At 48.4% G+C, this 25,601-nt stretch overlaps 2 protein-coding genes across 8 annotated transcripts in view; one reads left to right on the forward strand and one right to left on the reverse strand.

The window, feature by feature from the left end:
• Positions 1-25,601, forward strand: part of MFAP2 (microfibril associated protein 2) — an 89,963-nt gene that overhangs the window by 52,292 nt on the left and 12,070 nt on the right. For 3 of the 7 annotated variants that reach the window (XM_081923165.1, XM_081923166.1, XM_081923168.1), the window contains exon 1: positions 19,644-19,728. The exons of 1 other annotated variant lie outside the window; for it this stretch is intronic. In XM_081923165.1, the coding sequence (XP_081779291.1) occupies positions 19,659-19,728 (70 nt within the window). In that variant the 5' untranslated portion in view covers positions 19,644-19,658. Of the gene's footprint in view, positions 1-19,618; positions 19,729-24,513; positions 24,649-25,601 lie in introns of those variants that run through there. 3 more of the 7 variants (XM_081923169.1, XM_081923172.1, XM_081923167.1) reach the window with 2 other exon arrangements.
• On the reverse strand, positions 10,420-19,388 carry SDHB (succinate dehydrogenase complex iron sulfur subunit B). Its single transcript, XM_081923156.1, has 8 exons — positions 19,232-19,388; positions 17,480-17,631; positions 16,221-16,306; positions 14,765-14,901; positions 14,410-14,526; positions 12,862-12,963; positions 11,219-11,341; positions 10,420-10,667 (listed from the first exon to the last, which is right to left on the reverse strand). The coding sequence occupies exons 1-8, from the start codon at positions 19,343-19,345 to the stop codon at positions 10,590-10,592; spliced, it is 909 nt and encodes a 302-aa protein (XP_081779282.1). The 5' UTR covers positions 19,346-19,388; the 3' UTR covers positions 10,420-10,589.

Consider the following 25,601-nt stretch of genomic DNA (forward strand, 5'->3'; position numbering starts at 1 on the left):
TGCTCCCCTGAAAGGTTTGGCGTTTTGAAACAGAAGGCTTTTTAACACAGGACAAGAAATCAGCCCTCAACAACTTAACCGGCAGAAAAAGATTTGTTTGAAAAAATATCTAAGCCCCGGGGCCACAATTTCATCAAAAATCTGACTTTCGGCAATTCACTCAAAAATGGTGCCAAACGGTTGCAAATGCTCCCCTGAAAGGTTTGGCGGTCGAAACAGAAGGCTTTTTATCACAGGAAAACTCAAACTCAAAAACTCAAAAATGTTTATTGGGCTTTACGCCCACCATGAAACACAACACAACAAAACAAATCAAATAAAACTGCGGACTCGTACAAACCACAAGTAGTATAACACAGTTCACAACTCACAAAGACAGATATTAGCCATTCATAAGAAAAGTTTAAGATTAAAATTAAAAAAACTTAGGCACTACACTAAAATCAATATTTGATGTCATTATAGAAAATTCTTATAACTATCAATAATCAGCTAACATTCCATTCCGTCTCTTGTACGAGAGGACGGCTGTTAGGAATTTAGCAACCTGTAGTTTAATATAGGGACGCAGGTGGCGCTGTGGGTTAAAGCCTCAGCGCCTAGGACTTGCCGATCGAAAGGTCGGCGGTTCGAATCCCTGCGGCGGGGTGCGCTCCCGCTGCTCGGTCCCAGCGCCTGCCAACCTAGCAGTTCGAAAGCACCTCCGGGTGCAAGTAGATAAATAGGGACCGCTTACCAGCGGGAAGGTAAACGGCGTTTCCGTGTGCGGCTCTGGCTCGCCAGAGCAGCGATGTCACGCTGGCCACGTGACCCGGAAGTGTCTCCGGACAGCGCTGGCCCCTGGCCTCTTAAGTGAGATGGGCGCACAACCCCAGAGTCTGTCAAGACTGGCCCGTACGGGCAGGGGTACCTTTACCTTTACCTAGTTTAATATAAGGATCCACATCTTGGAGAACCCAGGCAAGCTGTAGGTCTACTGGTTTGTCAGCCATAGGCTGGATTATGGAGCACGGGCTGAACTGTACAAAGGGCAGATAAACATAACATGATGTAGAGATTCAGATGTTTTCATTTCACAAGCACACATTGAAGAGACTTGGCCCTTAGTGAATCTATGTCTCAGCACATTTGTTGGAAAGACATTGAACCTAGCTCTAATGAAGACATATCGGTGAGACGCGGCCATAAGCGATGTTAAGTAGGACGGAGCGCGGTAGATAGGGGTTATGCCGAAATTTAACGGCGAGCAGGCTCCACCACCAGCTACGAAATTTTGGAATAGCTCCGCATCATGTAGCCTTTGATTTATACACCTTTTTGCCACATTTAGATCCAGTTTGAGCAATTCCGTGGGCGAGATCTCATAGGACAGCAATTTGGCATGGATTTTTCCTGACCACAAATTTGTGAAGTCATCCCGCCACATGCATTGAATGAGATAGTGGTTCGGGAGTTTATGCCATAGGGATATCCAATAAATCAAAACTCTCCTCCATATAACTCCACTGAGGGGATCTTCATTTCTAAGCAAATAGCCGCATTACTTAAGCATGTTGGTAATTTTAGAAGTCGGCGTAAGAATTGGCTTTGGAGTGACTCTAAAGGTGAGAGGTTTGCAAAGGCAGCCCATAAAGGTGCAGCATAGGCCATTGTGGCCATCACTTTGATGCTATACACTTTCAAGGCCGCAGGGATGAATAAGGCCCCCTCAGAGTAGAAAAAATGGAGGAGGGAGTGTGATAGGGCTTTTGTCTTGTTTTGAAGATATTCAATGTGCGCTTTCCACCCTAAATTATATTGAAAATAAATTCCTAAATATTTAAATTTATGTACTTGTTCGATTTTCGTGCCCTCCAGTTTCCATGAATAAAGTTTTCGACTCCTTGAAAATATCAGTACTTTGGACGTGGTGTGGTTGATAGACAGATGGTTAGAATGGCAATATGTCGCAAAAATCTTTAGTGCCCTCCTTAAACCCACTCTGGAGTAAGAGAGTAGTACTGCATCATCTGTGTAGAGAAGTAAAGGACAACGGTAATCTGCTATATGAGGGGTGTGGATAAATTTTTGTGAGATGGCTACTGGGTACCTCATATCACTGGTAAATAAGTTAAAAAGAAGAGGCGCTAAAATACAACCCTGGCGTACACCCTTATTTACTGGCACTGGGTTTGTCAGGTCTCCAGCAGGGGATAATCTCACCCTGGCCACGGACCCGGCATGAAGTTGGGAGATAAGCCACAGGAGCCTTCTATCTATTCCCCAACAAGCAAGTTTATCCAATAGTAATTTCCTCAGAATACTATCAAACGCAGCTTTCAAATCTATGAAAGCAGCGCAAAGTTGGCCCCGCCGAGGTGTCGAGTATTTCCGGGCTAAGTGATAAAGAATAATTGCCTGGTCTGTTGTGGATCGGTTTAATCTAAATCCAGCTTGCTCATGTCCAATCAGGTCAGCCTCAACTGACCATTTCATCAACCTTGCCAGCAAAAAACGGGCATATATTTTCCCAATGGACGATAGCAGACTGATATTCCGATAATTCCCTGGGTCACCGGGAGGGCCTTTTTTGTAGATAGGAATTATAATGGCCTCCTTCCACATTCCTGGTATTAAGCCCGTGGCATTTATTGCATCGAACGTTTTAGCTAAAATCCCTGCCCACCATGCAGAATGAAGCTTTATAGCCTCAACAGGGACCAAATCTGGCCCAGGGGCCTTACCAGTTTTCAGCTCAGCTATCAATTCTAAGATTTCTGCAGGGTTGGTATTGGGCCAGACGGGAAGGGGTTAGAAGGTCTCCAATGAGTGGCTGGAGCTTCTGCCACTGAGAAATATTTTATCAGGAACTGCTCCCATGTAGGAGCCGGGATCACCGTTAAGGGATACTTCATGTTTCTTCCCTTTATTAAGGACCAAAATTTCCAGGAGTTATGAGATTTTGAGGCAGAAATTATAGTCTGCCAACGATTTAAATGCCATTCCCGTTTGGCCGATTTCTGGGCCTGTTTGTATGCTTTTTTAGCCAGGGAATAAGATGGAGGTAAGGCCGGAGCTCCGGAAAGTTTATAGTCATTATATATTGTATGTAAATGGAGTCTGGCTAGTTTGCAAGCAGAGTTGAACCAAGGGATGCCAAATTTAACATAATCGTTTTTAACTCCATAGGTTGGAGAAGTAAAAAAGCGAGTTAAAACTTCTATCAGGCAAGAAAAAAAATTCATACAGGTAATAGGATCACGCGGGACTATTCCTACGTCCGGCTGATCACCAGAAAACTTTTCTCAGATAAAATCCGTATATCTATGAGCGAGGGCAGGGGACCATCTAATCCCCTTTGTTTTAGTGGACGACTCCACAATCACCGGGATTGGGTGGGAGTGGTCAAGCAACTGCCAGTCAACACATAACTTGGTTGTCAGGGGAAGATGGTTACTGAATTGGGCATTATCAATTTTAAAAGAGGTGACATTCAAAAATAGATCCCGGGAAACCAATACATAGTCAAGAACACTGTTTGATTTTAACCCCAGGTGGGTGAACTCTCCTGGTATGTCTGGAGGACACCTGCCATTTAATATAATTAAATTAAGGCGTAGAGTCATCCGGTAAAGCATCACTCCGGCCTTATTGACTTTTACATCCTTTGATATTCTAGTGGGGATGTATACTAGATCGTAAGCTTCAGTGCCGGGGTCAATCCACCACTTAGACTTTTTAAGAGCCTCGCAGTTTGAGGCTATCCAAGCATTAAAATCGCCTCCAATAATGGAGGGGACATTGGGATATTTAAGATAACAAGAAATTAAAAAATCCTCTAGGGATTCCCATCTAAAAGTAAGATCAGCTGATAATCCACCCAGAGGGAAATAGACATTTGTAACCAATAAAGAGAAGTTTCCACCAGAGATCAGTCCGGTAATAGCATAAGGCGGAAATGCATGCACTAGTGAAAGTTTAGCCCGAAGTTTAAGGGAGATACCAATTGTAAGGCCACCTTTAGGGCGGCCACCATTTGTTGACGGGCTGGCAGGCAGACATATAAACTCAAAGCCATTTAACTCAATTTCCTTCTCCACCCAAGTTTCTTGTAATAGTATGATAAGAAAGGAATTAATATATTTTTGGAATTCTGGATCTAATTTTTTACTTTTCCATCCAGCAATGTTCCAACTTAATATTGAAGGCTGGGATTTCCCCGTTCCTCCAATTGACTGTCATTCGGAAAATTGGCTTGACTTTAATACGGGAAGAGGGGAGCCAATAAAGAAATCAGTTATCTTCCTCTGATGAAAAACCTCTCGTAAAGGCTGAGTGGGATTTACAGGGTCATCTGACTGTTGAGCTTGGCCACTCGATCTATTAGGAGTAGGACCTTGAACAGGGGCGGACCCCTTTTCCAAAAGAGTTTGGTGGGCCGCCCGGGGTGAACCAGCTATCTCGTCAGAAGTTTGGTCTCTCTGTAGCCTGCTACTGGACTTTTGGGCTACTTGATTTATGTGGCCTGTTGGGTCTTCAATCAGTTCCGCCACTGGTCTTGCTGTTGAATCCATAATACTCCACAAGGAGGGATGAGGCTGGGCGAGAGGGCTATTTGGGAAGGTTGGCAAAGGCACCTCTTCTCTTAATTGGTCAGTGCTATAAGAAGGTTCCAGGTCTGGCATCGATGAATGTGTAGAAGGGGATTTTTCCTGTTGTGTGCTGCCTTCTTCAGGTATGTTTTTCGATGGACGGTCATGTAAATCTATTAAGAGCACAGAGGGTTGTTCTGCTTGGAGGGAAGGACTGGTAGTTGCTTCTTGGGGTTGTATCTTATCCTCCATTGCCGACATACATTTAACATTAGATATTGAGAGATCCATATGATCTGGTTCTTCTAGGGAGTCATGTTCACTGTGCGTGAGGATTCTGGTGCTGAGCTTCCTAATAAGTTGGGTTTTAAGTGATTCCAGTCTATTGATAATTTCTTTTTGTTCCACCACTGGTAAATCTGCAAAGGAGGCAATGAGTTCGATCTCTTCTGGTGGAGTCAGGCCACTTTCCGGATGGTCATGGTTCTTTGCTAGGGGAGTAGAGGCCACATAACTCTTCTCCTGGGGTAGAACACCCACTCCGGTGTCCACTGGTGGATCGGGTTTAGCAGATTTTGAGCCCTCTTTGGTTATTGCCGTCAACAATAGGGGTTTAGGCGTAGGGTCTATAAAGGCTCTTGTTGGTACTATCCCACAGCGAAACAAAAATGCTTTCTTTCGTAATATGATAGTGGGAATTTTTGTGGATTGGAACGCAAGCAGGACTCTCTGGGATTTATGATGATGGACAAGGGGGAGGACTGCACAGAGGTCAATTTGTGTTGCCTCCATATTTAAAAGCACCTTTAGGAGATCCTTGGCACCACCCAGAGTTCTCCATTTTGGGTCCCCATTTTGTATAGTTAGGCTCACTTTCCTTGGTGTTAAGATCAAGGATTGATGACCTAATTGAAGGTTAAGGTTGTATTTGAATTTTCCAGTACGTTTGTTATTTAAGGACAAACTCCTCGTCCGCTTCCTCTCTTCAAGGGACTTAACACCGGCTGACGCTGGGGAAATAATAACTAGCTTTTGTTGGAGGCTGTGCAGCTGGGACGAAAGATCATCTAGTCTTTTGAATATACAGTGCAAGGTTTCGATTATTAAATGGGGCTGTTCAAATGTCATATGATTGGTCGTGCCAAGGACCAGTTCCTCCTTCTGTGGAGAGACTACACTCTTACTGTTGGCCACATTGCATGTTAATTGTGGAATTGTTCACTCTTCGTCTTTAAGTGCTGACGCGCAATCAATCAATGGGTTGAAATGGTTCTGAGTTTCTACCATGTAGGAACAATCCAGTAGATTACTCCCTTCTTTAAAGTGACATGGTTCCATCCTTGTTTGCTTAGATCTCGGAAAGGGAATGGGGACTATCTCCTCGTTTCCCATATCCCATAATCCAGATAACGAGAAGAGGGGGGATAATATTTCAACGTCAGCTCAGGAGATAAATATTTCCTTCTAGTCTACCAGCACTTGCAGTGGGGGTATATTTCACTGCCTGTTCATATAAAAGTCGGCGTCTTCACCTTCACCCTCACAAGCCGGCAAACAGGTAAGCAACGCAGACCATTCCTTTGAAGTCCTACTCCGACCAGGAGTAAGACTAATATAGGATTCTCCTTCAAAGCTTATCGCAGGGCCCACCACGGGTCGGTCTCAGATGAAAGGGAAACTCCCAAAGGCCTCACCTTAAACAGGGGAGTTTCTCTTTGTGCAGCTTAAAGATTTTTCTCCAACATCTAGGTCACCAGGAACAGGCTGACAGAGGATGGTGAAGGTCTTTTCTCTGGCGACTTTCTCTTGCCCAGCGAGTCAGTAAAACAATAAAACAATAAACTAAAACAATAAAACGATAAACTAAAGGCAAAGAGAAGCGAGGAGGTGATAAAACAGCCGGTAAGACGTTAAAACTGAGAGTTTAAAACCAAGAAGTGGCTAAAAACTACTTAAAAACTACTTTAAAACTTAACTAAAAGCAGCGGACACTGACTAGGCTGCTTTCTCCGTCGCCATCTTGGTCTCATTCCATCACATCTTGTTCATATATTTTCTCTTCTTTCTTTATGATCTCTTCTGATAGTCTCCTTAAGCCGATAAACACCAATAGTAATAATAATCCTGTGTGAATTTTCCGTTCTTCCAATCCTCAAAACAAGATGGTTTCCATATATCATCTCCTTCATAGATAACATCACTCTTTCCATCATAATCTTGCGAAACTGTCGCTCCTAAGTCCCACTGAGGAGTTTAATCCACCATATATAAACAGCTTTGTTTCTCTCTTTCTCCTCCCAGACTCAAGCCCTCCAACAGAGCTTCCCAATATGGCGACGGCATTTTTAACTGTGTCATTCCAAAGCTCTTATACCTTCCAGGCTCTTCTTGAAACATGCTTTGGTTCGAAAGTTTATCTCCACACAGCCTTAAATCCACAGCTTAAGTCCTTAAAACGACATTTCTGACTCATAACTCATAAGGGGAGGGGATTCTTGTTTAATCACATAAGAAAAGAAAGGAAAGTTTTTCCCCCCGCCCCCATCAGTCATTTGCCGTACCTAGTGGGGGGCCACTAGGGGGCGCATTGGAAGATGGCTGACAATAACATCTCTCCGACCCACACAAGGTAATTTGGAGGCTATGATGGGGGTAATTAGCCTCCTTAACCCCCCCAACACGGTTTCTGGCCCAGTGGACGAGTCTATTGCCTATGATCCAAATGCGCACAACCACGTCACCTAAAAGGAAAAGAGCATAACAAGGAGGGGTCAGGAGTGGTGAAAACAGTCATAAAGGCCTCCAAATGTACCCTTTAAAAGCATCCGCATCCCATCGACCCAGATCCTTTATCCTTTCAGCCGGAAGGCCTAAGTGTACCACTGTAGTGGCTGCCCCAATCCGAAATGAGTGGGCCACAAATTCAGCTGGGGGAAAACCGCAAGCAGCAATTGCCTTACGCATAACGCGTGTAAACTGATGTCTTGTAAGGCGGGAGCCATCTGCATGTATGAAAAATGGTCCAGGGGTATTTGGCCTCAAATATATAAATCGTCTTGCGTCCTTTACTGGATATGGCCCTTTCTTTTGAGTTGCTATAAGCCGAGTTAGGGCCCCTTTACCTAGCTGATCAGTTTTTGAGCTCCGGATATGGAGAACTAGATCTGAGCGAGATAGTGTCATATCCTTTAAGAGGATCCCATGTGCAACAAAATCTGGATGGTCGTCGCAAACCACCTCGCATATTCACAAGGCGCCGAAAAAGGTGATGGTGTAAGCTGCTGAAAATAGGTGCTAAAGAAAGGTGCTAAAGGTCTCAAAGGCTGTAAGAATAAGATCAGTAGAAGACAAAGTAAAGTGCATGTATAAATACGAAGAAGACTTGCAGAAGGGACTTGGAAAAGAGTTAAGAGCCTCGGACAGAAGATTACCAGGTTGATGGACTATATGGAATTGGCGGAAACGACTGGCAGAATCCGAGACCAGGGAGAAGAGACAGTGGAAGAAGATTGGAAAAAGTTTAAAGACTATTTATAGAAATATTGTAAAATTAATGAGTGTTAGAAAAATGTTGGAATGAAGTTATATGGCTTTAGTAGAAATGTTAGAAGGAATTAAGTACAAATAGGTCATTGGAGTTTTAAAGGGAAAATAAGGTTAAAATATGTTAAGACAATTATTATGACAGAAAATAAAGGAAGATGGAAAGGAATTGCCGAATCATTTAATAGAAGTGGAATACAAAAAGGGAGGTGTGAGGAGGTCGCTGAAACAAGGGAATGTAAGATATGATATTGAAATGGTATAATGTGTGTTTTAAATTGTTTTTGCTCTGTCTTGTTTAGTTTGTGTTAATGTTGTGTTGTGTATTGTGTATATATTGTATTGTATTGTATTGTATTGTTTATTCTTTCTTTTTTCTTTTCTTTTTTCTTTTTTGTAAGGTTTAAAAGTAATAAATATTTTTTTTAAAAAAAAATAAAGGTCTCAAAGGCTGCACATGCTACTGAGCATCACATGGGCATGGCTTTATCTATAAAATACGCCCCTTCAAATTTAAAACCCAGCCAACGGAAGTCGTCCAGGTGAACTGGAAGAAGACGAAAGGCAGACTCGATGTCGCACTTAGCTAAAAGGGCTCCCCTGTCAAATCGCCAAATAAGCTTTACTGCTTGATCAAAGGGGGCATACCTCACAGAACACAGTTCCTGTGGTATTGCATCGTTAACTGAACACCCCCTTGTATAGAAAAGCTGGCCTGGGGATGACACGGCCGAGGATTCCCCAGATCGCGCGGGGCTTGGAGCCAGCTTCCGCGTGCGTGTTGGGGGCGTGAAGGCCGCAACACCACCTCCTTCCGAGGTCAGAAGTGGCTTTCCGAAATGGCCTTCAGAAGGTAGATTTGATGTGGAATTGTGCCGCCTAGTTTGGGTCTCAGTAACTAGGGACCCAGGAGGCCACCCAGATCAATTTCCCTATCTTGATCAGTGGTATAATGCTTGCATGAAAAATCCTCCATGGATGATGAAGTGCAAGGGCGACACCTGCCGGATTTTAGCAGTGAAGCAGGAGGCCCGAAAAAAACATAGATAAACCCAAGCCTCCAGCCCTGCTAAGAAGATCTACCAGGGCCACCCAGAAGAGGAGAATTTTCTCTTTCCGCCTCCATATGCCCCTTCGGCCAGGATTGTGCCATCACCTCCAGTCCAGCCACCCGCTGCAGTCCAATTATTACAAGCTCCATCTAGCATTCCGGATGTGCCCTCCTTGCCAGCCCCAGTGCTGGTACGAAATCAAGCCCAAATTGCCAAAGTCCAAGCCCCCCAGGAAAAGGAGATTATAGGCACTTCAGCATTGGAGGCCCTGGGAGCTGTGAGAGGAGCCGAACCTGGAGAAGTGGCAGCAACTCCAACCCGGAGTGACGTCAGCAACCCGGCAGGCACTCCAGACACTCTGAGAAAGTCAGGCCTGTGGGCAGTTGTGGATGCAATAAGTGATACTGGAATGAAGTTAGTAATAAAGATGAAGGAAAGTGATGCAACAAGCCCCCCCCCATGCCACCTCCATCTAAAGGAGGACATTACTTTTGTAACAAGAAGGGGGGCCAAGCCCCGATGTTCCCTTTGAGAGCAGTTTTGGGACCCCAAGAGCCCAGGCCCACAGATGATCAGGGCATAGACCGGTTCAAACCGGCTTGGACCCCCACAAACCGGCCTAGACCAGTTCAAACTGATTTGGATCGGCCAAACTGGCTTAAACCAGCACAAACCACCCTAGATCGGTTCAAACCAGCCTAGACTGGTTCAAACTGGCTTCGGCCGGCGCAAACCAGTCTTGACCGGTTCAAACGGCTTTGACCAGTTCAAACCAGCCTAGACCTGTTGCAACCAGTATGAGCTAGTTCCAACCAGTCTAGGCCAGTTTAAACTGGTCTGGGCAAGTTGGAACCTGCCTGGACCTTTTCCAACTGGTTTGGCAGGTTCCAGCTGGCTTGGACTGTCAACATAGAGGAAGAACAGGAGCCCCAAAGGAAATAATACGGAAGCTTTAGAGACAAGGACGGATTAGGGGCTCCAAGTTGTGGGGGAAGAGGCTGCCATAATAAAACACTGCTTCTCATCGCAGAGCCTACAGAAGGTTGGAAGCAGCCCCACGTTGCTACCTTCAAGCTATGCTCACTCTCGCCCAACCTTCCTGTCCCCTTTGGGATCGTTCTGTACAAACCCAACACTCCCCCCCCCCAAAAAAGAAACCTTCAGTCCCATCCAGTCCGCAAGCAGGAGACAAAGAGAGGGGACCAGTCTAAGGACACAAACAGGGTGGGGAGGAAGGTGAATCAAGAGAGAGAGAGATTTGCTAATGACTTTTATTAATCCTTGCAAGCTTTCATCGTACATGAATGCCCGTGGAGAAAACCCACACAAACCGGGCAGGGCCTGACACCGCAAATATAAGTTAGCTAACTTCCGGCAAGGGGCAGGGTAAGTGGAGCTGAGAAGCAAAGGCCCTGAAGGGATGTCAGGCGCTGGCGGCCTTTTCCTTGTAGGTGGCCATCATCTTCTTGATCTCAGCAATCGCTTTTCCAGGGTTCAGCCCCTGAAACAAGAACAGGAAAGGTGGAAAAAGTCCTTCAACTGCTAGTGCAACCCCATTGCCACGTCCGACACAAGAAGACAACATCTGCACATCCAAGAGGCAAATGGAAATGTGGCAGCAGGTAGGGAGCTCCCTTCATCCCTTTGCACGATAACTGGCAGATGGGGAGAGACAAGAGCCCTCAAGGTGCTGCTGGAATATGATTCTCACCTGCAGAAGTCCATGACCACCAACCCTGCTGACTGGCATGATGGGGCTGCTGGGAGTGCAGCAACACCCCGAGTTCCCCATCCTGGCCGCCACCTGCCCCTGACCCACATGGAATGAGTCACCCATTTCCAAGAAAACACAGCAGAGCAGCCTGCATAAACAAGCCCAGAACAGCCGCACAGGGAGCCAGAAGCATCCCAAAGTCCTTCTCAAAGTGTCCCAACAGCATTTCTGGCGAAGCCCCTGGGGGAAGGGGGAGAGAAACGACTGCCAGCTTCTTCCCTCCCCTCCATTCCCCCAGTGTGGACTGTGCTGGCGGGGGGAGGGGGGAGAGCCCTCACCTTGGGGCAAGTCTTTGTGCAGTTCATGATGGTGTGGCAACGGTATAGGGAAAAGGGGTCCTGCAGCTGAGCTAGGCGCTCCTCTGTGTAATCGTCCCGAGAGTCAATCATCCAACGATAAGCCTGGAAGACAGAAAAAGAGGGTGCTGGGTGTGAATCTTTGCACAGAAGAGGGGCTTACATGCCCAGGGGTCTCCCTAAAGCCACTGCCGACATAAGGAGGGGAGGGTTTGCGGGCTCACGCCCACCAACATCCGTGTGGGGCTGGCTGCGGCTCTGCACAACCTGCGTCAGCCCCAGGGCCAGCCAATTGGCTGGCTGCAAGGGCGGGGCTTGGGTCACCTAAGGTCGGCGCGGCCCAAGATCGCCCCTTTCCTTCCTCACCCCAGCTGCGGTTTCCCACCCATCCACCCTCTAGGTTTTCCCTCGGACTTTGCTATGAACCTCGGTTGGTCGCCGCAAGGAGTCTGGTAGGAATTTTTCCACTTGGCTAATTGGCATTCATTTAAACCCATTTGGTTTTTTCGCCTACCTCGTAGCAAATCGTCACAACGCCTTTGGTTTGGCAGTTAGGCATTGGTAAGGGTATTATTATGCAGATGAGTCGGGGGAAGGAGTGCCATCACCTCCCCCAAATATTTAAGGGTAGTCCGATAAAGGATTCCAGGGGCCTCGCCCGAAACCTATGGAAGCTAGGGCCTAAAGCGCGCCCCTGAGCGGTGACCCCTCGTTGAGTGCCTAGGGATGTTCATCTCAGTGGCTCCCCCTGCTGGTGTTAACCCTTTCCGGTTCTCATGCCGGATAGTCTGATAGGACCCATGCCTAAAGCCAATACCGCTCTTACCTGTAACCAATAAGTAAAGGTAAAGGTAAAGGTACCCCTGCCCGTACGGGCCAGTCTTGACAGACTCTGGGGTTGTGCGCCCATCTCACTCAAGAGGCCAGGGGCCAGCGCTGTCCGGAGACACTTCCGGGTCACGTGGCCAGCGTGACATCGCTGCTCTGGCGAGCCAGAGCTGCACACGGAAACGGCGTTTACCTTCCCGCTGGTAAGCGGTCCCTATTTATCTACTTGCACCCGAGGGTGCTTTCGAACTGCTAGGTTGGCAGGCGCTGGGACCGAAAGACGGGAGCGCACCCCGCCACGGGGATTCGAACCGCCGACCTTTCGATCGGCAAGTCCTAGGCGCTGAGGCTTTAACCCACAGCGCCACCTGCGTCCCTGTAAAGTTGTGGCCAATTTCGCCCCTTAACCTAAGATTTTGGTGTCCTGTCTCTTTATTTATTCCAACTGGTGGGAGGCAGGAATCGCCATGCAATGCCTGACACTCCTTCCCCCTCCCTCTGCCTTTCACCATGACACCTTTTGCCCATTCAGCTGACTCCCTCTTCTCTTTCCAGGGTCTTCTGCACCCACCTGCTAGCCCACCAGAAACGCATCCCCTGGCTCCTGTCCATCACAGCCTCTCCCTCCTTCAACCTGAGAACCACTGAGCATCACCCCATACCTGGTCCTCCTTTCCCCTCATACCCCACTGATGATTGGCAGGAGTCTCCCTGCCCCACTGGCAAGATGGATTGAGTTCTGGGCTTCCCCACCCAGCTATTCCCTGGCAGCCAGTGGGCACTTCTGGTCTTGTTACCTGCATGAGCACAGCGGGGCCCAGGTACTTGTCTCCGTTCCACCAGTAACTGGGGCAGCTGGTGCTGCAGCAGGCACAGAGGATGCATTCGTATAGCCCGTCCTGGCAGGGAGCAAAAGAGGAGCCACAGAGTCAAAGGACTATTTAGCATCTGCCACGAGGGAAAATGAAGCACAGCCCCACCAGAGGAACACCTTGCGTGGGTCCCAGTCCACCCAGACAACCTCCGATGAAGTGAACAAAAGCAAGGGAAAGGGGCTCGGTGGGCTGCCACAATGCCAGTTTGTTCCCTAGCAAGTGTTTTTCAGGGGTGCGCTGCCTTGAAACACGGAAAGCTCCCTCCCAAACCGCAGTGGCAAGGAGCAGCCACTGACAGGGCCACTGAAATGCCACTTAGAGGTCTTCTGAAACCACCCAAGACAAGGTACCACTGTCATCACATCAAATGGCAAATCTGTAAGCCAAAAATTGCGCATAGTGTGCGTGTGTGTCACAGCTTGTGTGCAGTAACTGCAGCTCCTGTTTCACTACATGTGCCTCCAGGAAAGGGAGAAGATGAATGGGATAGAGATCCCCTGCCTGGCTCCAGGCTCTGCCATAATGGAACTGCCCTCCTCCCACCTGGCTCCAGGCTGATGGAGATGAGCCACCCTCGGTTTGCCCCAAAGGCTCCTGTAAGACCCTTCAAGGGGAGGAAGGTCAGTGATCTGCTGAAGGAGGCCACTTGGGGGCATGAAGCGGGAGAGGGGCTTCCACCTCTCCGCTAAGAACTGCACCGGTCTTTTAGCCAGGCTCGATGTGCAGACCCCTGCCCAATTGCCCCAGGCAACTCAGCTTTGCCTCCGAGTGACCAGGCAGGACTCCTTGAGGAAAGGAGGCCATTTTCATCTCCTAGACTATCTCAGCCTCAAAGCCCAGAGCAGCAGCAGGAGCAGCTGCCACTCAGCAAAATGAAGGATGCACAACTTCCTGGGCAGAAAAAGAGGCTGAGGTGGGGTGGGGCAGATTCATGGCTTGAAAGGGGGATTTAGACAAATTCACGGAGGAGGACAAGGGTTTTGATGGCTACGGTTATGCAGTACTTCCATTGCCAGAGGTAAGAAGCCTTCGCGTGTGCCAATTGCTGGGGAGCAAAGGGCCAGAGAGGGGTGTGTGCTCCTGTCCTGCTCGAAGATGCCCCACAGGAAGAGAGGATACTGGGCAAGATGGGCCTGATCTTGCTTCAGGGCTCTTCTTAGGTGCCCATAAAAACTAGTGGCAGGGGCTTGGTGCACAACGGGTTCAGTTCCTGGAGGCACTTCTTAAGCAGAGCTCTTGGGCAGCAGCAGGGACAAGAGAGGGCTTCCTCTGACAGTGGAGGAGCAGAACCCTGAAGTGGAGTAAGCCAGGCAGGCCTCTCAGTGATGGGGGTCTCAGGACAGGAAGGAGGGGTGACCCGGGGAGGTGAGACTGCAGCTGCCAGTACTAGAGGCTGCCTCCCCGTGGGAAGAAGTTAAGACAGGCCAAAACACCAATGAAGCAGAATGAAAAGAAAAGAGGAGTACTGACCAGCTTCTCCCGATCTTCTATGGACTGGAGATATTGCTCTTTGCCTTGCTTGGACTCGTCCTTCTTTTTCAAATACGGCTGGATGGCTTTGTACTGGGCATAGAAGTTGCTCAAGTCCTGGAATGGGAAAAAGCATTTATTGAGTGCAACAGACTCAAGAAGGGGCAAAAGCTGGGCCCAGTTGGACAGCCCCCTACATCTCAGAGCCCCTCACCCCTGTACAAGGGCAGGGGGCCATCTCAGAGACAAAAACTTGGCACCCCAATACATTCTGCTATATTTTCTTAGTTCTCCTGCTTCCAGAGAAATAACATTACCTTCTGCCAACTGGGCTACAAAGAAGGTGTGAACTTACTGGTACAAGATCCTTCACCACATACATGTGTGGGAGAGGGTATATTTTGGCGACCTTGCCAAGGTCGGTGTCAATCCTCGTGGTGCAAGCCAAACTGTTGCCTCCACCAATGTTCATTGCACAAGAGCCACAGATGCCTAGAACAAGGAGAGGACAAGTCACAACAGGGCCGGCGGCTCACTGCCACCCGCCGTAGGAATACAGAAAGCTGCCTCACATCAAGTCAGGCCATGGGTTCATTGTCAGCACAACAGCAGGGGTCTCTCTCAGACTGACTGAGAGTTGCTGGGGACTGAACCTGGGACCTTATGCATGCAAAGCTGATGTTCTGCCACTGAACTAAGACGCTTCCCTGGTTCCTACTCAAAATCTCCACCTTCCTACATCTAAGATCCTCACATCAAAGCTGTTTTGATTTTTCAAAAGGAAGCATTGCTTCCCTTTCCACAAAGCCTCTTAAAAAGCAGTTAATCTTGTGACAATTTGAAGAGATAGTGCAAACTCTTTCAGCATTTGTTTGCTTCTTGTTTTACAACAGGCCTAAGCGGAGAGAGTATGTTATTAAACAGAGCTATTTATAGCCACGTTATGTATGCCAATTACAGATCTAATTATAAACAACAGAGAACGCTTGTCCCAAAGAGCTTTGGGGTTATATCCAAAGCCTTTTTTCCTGGGCAGTCATGGGTCTGTCCCAGCATACTTTCCTGAACCTGATGCCTTCCATGGGTTTTATACCAGAGATTGCCAATCGGTGGTCCATGCACCCCAGGGGGTCCACATAACCCACCCAGGAGGTCGATGGCAGCATTCACATACAATAATTACCATAGAGATATCAACATTTTCAAAAGCCCATGGCTTTTGAATTGAAAACCACTGTTTTTGACTACAGCTACTATCATCAGCCTCAGTCATGGCCATCAGAGGGTCAGAGGATGCTGAAGCTGATAGGAGGAACCGGGTTTGTGTCTCCGCTCCTCCACATGCAGCTGCTGGGTGACCTTGGGCTAGTCACACTTCTCTGAAGTCTCTCAGCCCCACTCACCTCAACGAGTGTTTGTTGTGGGGGAGGAAGGGAAAGGAGAATGTTAGCTGCTTTGAGACTCCTTAGCGTAGTGATAAAGCAGGATATCAAATCCAAACTCCTCTTCTTCTTCTTTTTAAGCAATTCTGATTCCTAAGTCTGGTTAGACGGGCTTTAACCATCTCAACCTCAAAACTTGCAAAAGCTGCCATGTGTTGATTTCAGAATTTGGCCTCTTCACAAGGTTTTAGCAGGTGATGGAGAGAGGTGGCTCTCTCCCATTTAGGCCAACCTAAATCAAGTTGCTCAAATGCTCTGACAGCAGAAAGGCTGTGATGTGAACAGGTTGGAGGTGGGCCTTGCCTTGACCATCGTTCACCTGAGCCCACCTGGGCTTCTCAGAAGACAGCAAACAAGGCACCAGTTTACCTTCTCTGCAAGACCTGCGGAAGGTCAGGGTGGAGTCCATTTCATTCTTAATCTTGATCAGGGCATCAAGAACCATCGGTCCACATCTAGAAAGAGAAATACCAAGTTCTCTGTTCATCTCTAAGTCCACTGCTCTCCTTCTTTACATGGGCCCCCCACTACACACTCTCCACAGTGTGTTCTTAAAGCAAAGGAAATGGGTTAAAACAGAAGAAAGAGGTCACTGCATTACCACAGCAAGGTCACAACCTGTCCAAGCCACCAAATATGATGCCAGGTCACTTGCTAGCAGCAGTAATTCACATGTTTTTGAAAAGCAGGAAGTGGCTGCTCTGAAGCAAAGTCCAGCTGGAGGCAAGCTACATTTCTGTGTGCTAAGTTGGCCTGACTTAACTTGTGGCCCTGCTGAAGGGGCCTGCTACAATTTTCCCATGCTCTGATGAATGCCTCCATCTTGGGTTGCCAAACTGAAGGCACCTTCATCTTTGTGCCTCAACACCTGATACCAACGCCCTTTGCTTGCTGCCACTGATTGCTATACAGCCCTCCCCTCCCTCAATGGATCGCCTTGTTGGTCAAAGAAATAAACGAAAATGGAGGAAAGACCAGGCAGTAGAAAGCAAGGCCATTTTCTTTATTGGCCATTCCGTTTGCAAACAGAGTCCCTCCCCGCTACCCCGCCTTGTGAGAGAGGTGAGAAGCCCCAACCTCAGAAAGTATTCACCCCCCTTTTAAAGAAAGACCACCCCAAAACATCACAGATACATGACAAGTCTGTCAATCGAGATGGCTGACAATACCTGATAATTGCCCTTCCTGGCCTGGCCTGAAATGGTGGATACCTTGACACCAGAATCTATTGTAAAGGACCTTTTTCTTTTATACATAGATATTGGCTCTTTTGACAAGTCCACTTCCTCAGGAAGAATTTCCTGCTATGTGACTGGAGAAGGTCTCTGGGGTTGACCACCAGCTAAACTTGGCCTTGGACTTGTTCTGTGTTTTCGTTTCATTCTCATGATTTAGAGATGGATGCCATTTTATTTGAAGGCAAAAGGAGATATTTGGGGTTATGCATTTATGTATGTATACTCCTGGCTGTGTGTGTATTGTATAACATGTTATAATTGTTACATAACATATAAATTGTTGTGTAACATGCTATAATTGTATAACGTGATGCACAGGAGAACCCAAGGGTGGACAACATCCCTTAGCGGAGGGTTCTTGTCCAGCCCCTTCTTCAAAGCACTACTCACTTGTTCAGATCAACTTCATATGTCTGCATACGAGGTTTCTCCCCGGGGTTGTCTGGGTTCCACCGATATATTGCAAATTTCTTAACGCGGGTGGCTGTCTGTGTGTCAGGAGCGGTGGCGGCGGCAGCTGCTGCGTGTGCCCTGCGGCAAACCTGTACACCAAGGAAGAAGGAAAGGAGACCCGAGACCTGAGCAAGAGGCATGCACAGCTGGGGAAACCCCTGAGACAAGTGTGCGCTTGGGGCCAGCCAGAGTTTACTACCATCAACATTATGTCTCTTTTGCACTACAGGTGGGGGGACTTGGACTGAGGGTGCCTCGCTTGAAGCAATGCAGACACAGTTGGTAGGGGCCCCTTGCCCTCCTCCATTGCCTGGCAGACTACGGCTGCTGCTCTCTCCTTCCCGTTGCTGCAGCTGCCCATAGCATTTGGTGGCGGGTTCTTCCCCCCATTTGAGAGTGGAGACATAGGAGCCAACTGCTAGGGGGGCAAGGGGCCTTCACTCCCTCCACCCAAGTCAATGAACACTGCCATTCAATGCCCCCTCCAAATTTTATTCAATTTGGTGGCCCAGGCATCAGCCTCTCTGCCCCTCCAGCCCCTTGCCGCTGCAAGCAGAGTCCCTATCTGCCCCTCCGGCTACGGCGGTCAGGAATGAAGATGGGGAGCGGGGCGGCCGCATGGCTGTCAACTTTTCCCTTTTCTTAGAATCATAGAGTTGGAAGAGACCACAAGGGCCATCGAGTCCAACCCCCTGCCAAGCAGGAAACACCATCAGAGCACTCCTGACATATGGTTGTCAAGCCTCTGCTTAAAGACCTCCAAAGAAGGAGACTCCACCACACTCCTTGGCAGCAAATTCCACTGTCAAACAGCTCTTACTGTCAGGAAGTTCTTCCTAATGTTTAGGTGGAATCTTCTTTCTTGTAGTTTGAATCCATTGCTCCGTGTCCGCTTCTCTGGAGCAGCCGAAAACAACCTTTCTCCCTCCTCTGTGTGACATCCTTTTATATATTTGAACATGGCTATCATATCCCCCCTTAACCTCCTCTTCTCCAGGCTAAACATGCCCAGCTCCCTTAGCCGTTCCTCATAAGGCATCGTTTCCAGGCCTTTGACCATTTTGGTTGCCCTCCTCTGGACACGTTCCAGTTTGTCAGTGTCCTTCTTGAACTGTGGTGCCCAGAAGTGGACACAGTACTCCAGGTGAGGTCTGACCAGAGCAGAATACAGTGGCACTATTACTTCCCTTGATCTAGATGCTATACTCCTATTGATGCAGCCCAGAATTGCATTGGCTTTTTTAGCTGCCGTGTCACACTGTTGGCTCATGTCAAGTTTGTGGTCCACCAAGACTCCTAGATCCTTTTCACATGTACTGCTCTCAAGCCAGGTGTCACCCATCTTGCATTTGTGCCTCTCATTTTTTTTTGCCCAAGTGCAATACTTTACATTTCTCCCTGTTAAAATTCTTCTTGCGAGGAATCCTATTCGGAATAAGGGAATTTCCCTTAAAAGAAGGGAAACGTTGACAGCTATGGGCGGCCGGGAGGACGCCGCTTCTGTTGCTCCCTCGGCAAAAGCCTCCAGGGTCGGACCCAGCCGCCCAGGCAGCCACGTTCCTCGGAGCCAGGACGGCGGAGGACAGGACTGGCCGGCACCTTCCTCCTCTTCCTCACTGAGGACTAGCCGCCTCCCGAGGCCAACCGCTGCGGAGCCCCTCCCCTCCCGGACACTCCGGTCTCGCTCACCTGCAGCAACCGCAGCGCCCCCGCCGGGCCTCGCCGAAAGGACAAGGACGCGCCCGCCGCCCGCTCAGCCGCCAACGCCGCCGCCACCGCCACGGTCACCGAGGCCGCTGCCATCTTGCGCCCTCTGAGCAGATCACCCTGACAGCTGCTTCCGGAAGGGGAGGGACCGCAAGGCCCGCTTCCGGTCTGCGGACATATTGAGAGAGGCGACGGGGAAGGCGCCTGGTTGGGAGGGGCAGTGGGTACGCAAGCACGTATGGTGCGCGCGGGAGGAGGCGGTCCCGCGGCATCCGGGCGCCTGACGCGAGAGTGGGGCTTTAGACGTCGGCCGTAGTGGGATTAGTGTGGCCGCCATGTTGAGGGTGGCGGGAGGAGGAGAACCTAGACACAAGAAAGCTCAAGAGCTGAATTACTCCTGACCTCGGCTATGGAAAAGACCTCCCCTTGCTCCCGGGTTAAGGGGCTCGTGCGTGCGCGCTCCCTGCCCCTGCTCAAAGGTTGCCTTCGGTGGGTGGGTGTGTCGGGGGGGGGGTCCCAGGGAGGGTCGCGGAGCTCCGAGGATCGGGTGTCGCGATGGTCGCCTGGTGGGTGCGCCACGTGCTACGATCACGTGTAAATGGGTGGACACGCGTTCAGCACGGAGAAGGCTCCTGCAATTTTCCCGACCCGCCTTCCTGAGTCCTTCCAGCAACGGGTAGCCTCTCGACAGTGGAGGCAGAGCAGAGCCATCTAGGCTTGTAGCTGTTGGATGTCCTCTTCCCCAGAAATTTGTCTAATCCTCTTCTAGAATCGCAGAGTGGTCATCTGGTCCAAAACCCTGCAGTTAGGGTTGCGACCTTTGTTCTGGCAAAACACAGAGGTACCTCGGGTTAAGAACTTAATTCGTTCTGGAGGTCCGTTCTTAACCTGAAACTGTTCTTAACCTGAAGCACCACTTTAGCTAATGGGGCCTCCTGCTGCTGCCGCGCCGCCAGAGCACGATTTCTGTTCTCATCCTGAAGCAAAGTTCTTAACCCGAGGTACAGTGGTACCTCAGGATGCGAACGGGATCCGTTCCAGAGCCCTGTTCGCATCCCGAACAGAACACAAGATCCTTTTGACCGTCTGCGCATGTGCGAGCGGCAAAACCCGGTAGTAACGTGCTCCGTTACTTCCGGGTCCGAAAGCGCTCAACCTGAAGCGTATTTATCCCGAGGTATGACTGTACTGTTTCTGGGTTAGCGGAGGCTGTAAGCTGAAGCGTCTGTAACCCAAGGTTCCACCATATAGGACAGGATAGAAGCGTGTTTTTCTTTTTCCACCTGGTGTTGAAATGTCTTCAGAGCAATCCATTGCAGTCTATATTGCAGCCTAACCAGATGGCCCCTCTGACATTTATCACACACACATAATTTTGTAAATCTGTGCTTTGCTATCTGGAGCTGGAATGCACAACCTTTTCCACACATGTGCAGTCCTGTGCAACAATGCATGCAGGAGGCAGAGGCATATTCTGAGGAGGGGATGAGCTTTGTTCCACATTCCACATAAATTTCTGAATGACGGGTGTGGAAGGGCAAGCCTTGTGAGGAGCTACCCATCCCTCCTCCTCCTCTCTCAAATATGCAGAACGGAGGCTTCTGGGCTACACTGACACAGGAAGACTTGTTGTTGGAGCCTCGGAAGGTGTTGTTATCTGAGGGACAGGGCCTGGTGCTCCCAGGTGGATGACCACTTTAACCCATGTCAAAGCTGTGAAGGAATGGGTTTCCAAAACCCAAAATCTGACTGTGCAGGCAGTTTTTAAACTGCACCAAAATCCCCATTTCTCCTTAGCTAAAATGCATAAACTTCAGCCGTTGAGCAAATGCAAAACAAGAACACAGCTCTCTCCCTTATCAGTTTGACGGCAAGACTGGCCTTGACTCTACCAGTAGAACAGACACAGACATATCTTATGTTCTGACCACAAATGATGCAGAGACCCAAGTCTGGGACTAACGCCAGAGCATGTTCTCGGAAGTAGTGACCTCTTGCTCCAAGATAGGAGTAGGAACAGGAATATCCTTTTATTGTCAGGAGTGCAGGAAGGAAATCCCTTTTAAGGTTAAGAGTGCCAGAGCAGGAACATATTTGATGTCAACCCGCGTACATAGGCTGATGTGGTTGGGCTCTGAGGGGAGGAGGGAGAGGGTTCCTGGAGGATATAAATACTGCATGAAACTTGTCATTTCTTTGGATTTGCTGTGGACTTGATCACGCAAGTGCCTTCTGCTATCCGGAGAGCAGAATAAACTCTTTCTTTGAACCAACTCGGTGTCATTTTGACTTCCTTCCTCCTGTCCCGGAGCAACGCAGACCCAATCGGTGAACTCCAATAAGGCTACAGCTGCAGGGGACTGGAAAGGACAACCTCAAAGATTTGCCCTGCTTTGCTCCACCTTGGGACCAGATGAGAAGAGGGAATGAGGAGAAAAAAGGAAAGGAAAGAAGTGAGAGGGAGTGGGAGCAGCCGCAGGGCAGAAATAGGGAAAATACAGGACAAACTGTGTCCTGTATTGAATCATTTTACACTGAAAAAAGGGACAATCTTGTATTCTACAGGGTGGGTGGCAACCCTACCTGCAATGCAGCAATCACAGCTCAATAATGACCACACAGAGATTTTACTTTCTTGGGCTCCATGATCACTGCAGATGGTGACAGCAGCCACGAAATTAAAAGACGCCTGCTTCTTGGGAGAAAAGCAATGACAAACCTAGACAGCATCTTAAAAAGCAGAGACATCACCTTGCCAACAAAGGTCCGTATACTTAAAGCTATGGTTTTCCCAGTAGTGATGTATGGAAGTGAGAGCTGGACCATAAAGAAGGCTGATTGCCGAAGAATGGATGCTTTTGAATTTTGGTGCTGTGGGAGACTCTTGAGAGTCCCATGGACTGCAAGAAGATCAAATCTATCCATTCTGAAGGAAATCAGCCCTGAGTGCTCACTGGAAGGACAGATCCTGTAGCTGAGGCTCCAGTACTTTGGCCACCTCATGAGAAGAGAAGACTGCCTGGAAAAGACCCTGATGTTGGGAAAGATGGAGGGCACCAGGAGAAGGGGACGACAGAGGACGAGATGGTTGGACAGCGTTCTCGAAGCTACCAGCATGAGTTTGACCAAACTGCGGAAGGCAGTGGAAGACAGGAGTGCCTGGCATGCTCTGGTCCAGGGGGTCACGAAGAGTCGGACACGACTAAACAACTAAACAACAACAAATGGTTTCTTGGAAGAAGCTATGTAAAAAAGATATGAAATTCACTGCCTGTTACTCTTTAAATGAAAACTATTTAAAAATGATGGAATCATAGAATCTTAGAGTTCAAAAGTACCCAAGGGTCATCTAGTCCAACCCCCTGCAATGCAGGAATCTCAGCTAAAGCATCCATGACAGATGGCCATTCAACCTTTGTTTGAAAGCCTCCAAGGAAGGAGAGTCCATCACCTCTCGTGGGAGTCTGTTTCAATGCTGAACAGCTCTTACTGTCATTTCCCCCCCCCCCAAAAAAATGTTTAGTTGGAATCTTCTTTCTTGCAACTTGAAGCCATTGGTTCGAGTCCTACCCTCCAGAACAGGAGAAAACAAGCATGCCCCCTCCTCCAAGTGACAGCCCTTAAGATATTTGAAGATCGCTATCATATCTCCTCTCAGTCTCCTCTTTTCCAAGCTAAGCATACCCAGCTCCTTCAAGCGCTCCTCATACGGCTTAGTTTCCAGACTCTTGATCATTCTAGTTGCCCTCCTCTGCACACGTCCCAGCTTGTCAACATCCTTCTTAAATTGTGGTGCCCAGAATTGGACACAGTATTGCAAGTGTGGTCTGATTAAGGCAGAATAGAGTGGTACTATTACTTCCCCTGATCTGGACGCTATACAGTGGTACCTCTCGTTGCGCACAGGATCCGTTCCGGAGGCAACGTTCGCAACATGAAAAGAATGCAACCTGAAGCACCATATCTGCACAGGTGCGCGGCACGATTTGGCGCTTGTGCACAGGTGCAAAGTGCGATTTAGCGCTTCTGCGCATGCATGAGCAGCAAAACCCGGAAGTAACCCTTTCCGGTACTTCCGGGTCGCCGTAGGAAGTAACCTGAAAGAACGTAACATGAAGCAAACATAACATGAGGTATGACTGTACTTCTGTTGATGCAGTATTTAACGTCAAATAACACAGACAGAAGTGTCATTCTTTCACATGTGGCGGGCATGTAAAAGGCTAAAGGCTTTGGGGAAATGATTTATAACGAAATGAAGAAGCTGTTCAAGAGGGCTACTCCCAAAAGACCTGAAGCTTTTCTTATAGGGATAACAGGTATAGACATTCTGAAGAAGACAACCAAACTATTTATACATGTGACAACAGCAGCTAGAATATTGTATGCACAGAAATGGAAAGAAGAGAAGGTTCCAGTGAAGGAACAGTGGCTTTTAAAAGGACTGTGTGGAAATGTCAAAGTTGAGAACAAAATTAAGTCAGTAAAATGATGAACTTTTTATAGAAGAGTGGAGGCCTTTTTAGACAATTCGGATTATTCCTACCAAGTGGAGAACCTTGTATTTGTTCCTATTGAGATTCATTTTAGTTAACTTTGGTCCTGTTCTCCAATCTGTTAAGGTCCTATTGAATCCCAGTTGTGTCTTCTGTTTGGAGTCATCTGCAAACTGGATGAGCACCCCTTCAGTTCTTTCACCCAAGTAAAGATGCTGAACAGCACCAGGCCTGGGACAGAACCCTGTGGCACCCCACTTGGCACTGCCCCCCCCCCCAGGACCAGTGCTCTTTGGGTTCTGTCAGTCAGCTCCAAATCCACCCAACATTGACATTGCTGCCCTACCTTTTACCAGCTTCTCAAGAAGGCTTTGTGGAAAGCCTTGATGAAATCAAGACGTTTTACATCCACAGCTTCCCCCTGATCCACCAAGCTTGCGACTCTTATCAAAAACAGAAGTAAGTTTGATCTGGCATAACTTGTCCTTTAGAAGCCCATGCTTGCTCTAGCGACCACAGTATACTTTTCTAAGTCCTCACAGACCAATTGTTTAATTATCTGTTGTAAGACCTTTGCTGGTATCAAAGTCAACCTGTCTGATTTGTAGATCCCCAGGTCCTCTTCCCTCCCCTTCTGAAGACTAGGACATTTGAATGCCTCCAATCTGCAGAGACCTCACCTGTTGTTGTTCTTCCCTGCTTCTTCTCTCTGGTTTTAATTAAGTGGGATGGGGTTGAAATGTGTGGAAACCCTCTGCCTTTAAAGCAAGGTAGCATTAGGACCCAGGGGAGAAGCTGCATTGCAAGACAGATTTCTTTCCCCCTCTCTTGAAAGTGGGCAAAAGAGATCCAGTCTCTGGGAGAAAAGCAGGGGGACTGAGAGGAAAAGAGACCTTCAGACCAGTGAGTCATTCCTATGTGTCTCTGTGCATGCACAGAGGTTTTGTGCCATTTTTTGGATGTTCCCCTTTAGAGCTCTAGAATTTCACCAGTAGGCAAGAGTGGTGGGCAAAATGTACAGGGACCGGTCAGGATCACGACCCCCAAAACTAAAGCAAATGGCAGTGAAGGAGTAAGGGGGTGGGAATCATTCGTGTTTTTCGGAAAGGCAGGTTTATTTTTCTTGTTTCAACTGCAGCTTTTAATCCAGAGCGAAGGCGGCTTTGAGGGGTCCTTGGTTAACTTTTGTCTAAATACCAAATTGCATGTTGGCGTTGTTTTAAGGGAATTTCCAATGGAAGGGGAAACTTTCGAAGGATGAAGAAAAGGTAGTGAGATTAAGGACAATATGTGTGCTCTATTCATTGTAAAATGCAACAGCTCAGTGAGTGAGTTGGCCCCTGGCAGATGTTGAGTGCCCCCTCCTTTCCATTTCCTGATGTCTGGAATTTTGGCTGGGGGCAGAGAGGAGGGGGATTGTATTTCTTGGAAAGTCACTATGAAAGCCCTTGTAAGTAAGGTTTTTTTTGGGGGTACAAGACATTGTGGGTCGATTTTGGAGGTCCAAAATCCTTGCGATATCCCTGTTGGTGGTGGAGGAGGGGGGGGTTCCCTTTTGTTCTCTGCTCCCTCTCCTGGCCTTTGGAGGAGGGGGCTTTTCCTAGAAGGTGGGGTTTCCTGAGGCATTCTTTCCTTTGCAGGAGCTGACTGATTGTTCCCAGATGTGCCTTGCAAAAAACATCTGGTTTCCCTAAAAGTGTTACCCTCCCACATCTTGGGCATTGAGGAGGGCCTTCCCCCCCCCATTTCAGCATCTTCTGCCAAAAGCATCAGTGTAGTGGGGGCCTTCCAGGAGGGAGGGAGGGAGAGTGGGAGCAGGGTTGCCTTGCCTGGCTAGAGGGGGACGGGGGGGGGGG

This window comes from Podarcis melisellensis (assembly GCF_964234715.1).
Source record: "Podarcis melisellensis genome assembly, chromosome: 8".
Taxonomy (NCBI): Eukaryota; Metazoa; Chordata; class Lepidosauria; order Squamata; family Lacertidae; genus Podarcis; species Podarcis melisellensis.

What these genes read in the sequence shown, in the direction of transcription:
- SDHB (XM_081923156.1), bottom strand. Translation starts at nt 19,345, where the DNA reads ATGGCAGCGGCCTCGGTGACCGTGGCGGTGGCGGCGGCGTTGGCGGCT. An exon ending in CCGCAGGTCTTGCAGAGAAG is followed by an intron (nt 14,902 to 16,220) that starts GTAAACTGGTGC and finishes TCCTTGTTCTAG; the next exon opens with GCATCTGTGGCTCTTGTGCA. An exon ending in GCACAAAGACTTGCCCCAAG is followed by an intron (nt 10,668 to 11,218) that starts GTGAGGGCTCTC and finishes TTCTTGTTTCAG; the next exon opens with GGGCTGAACCCTGGAAAAGC.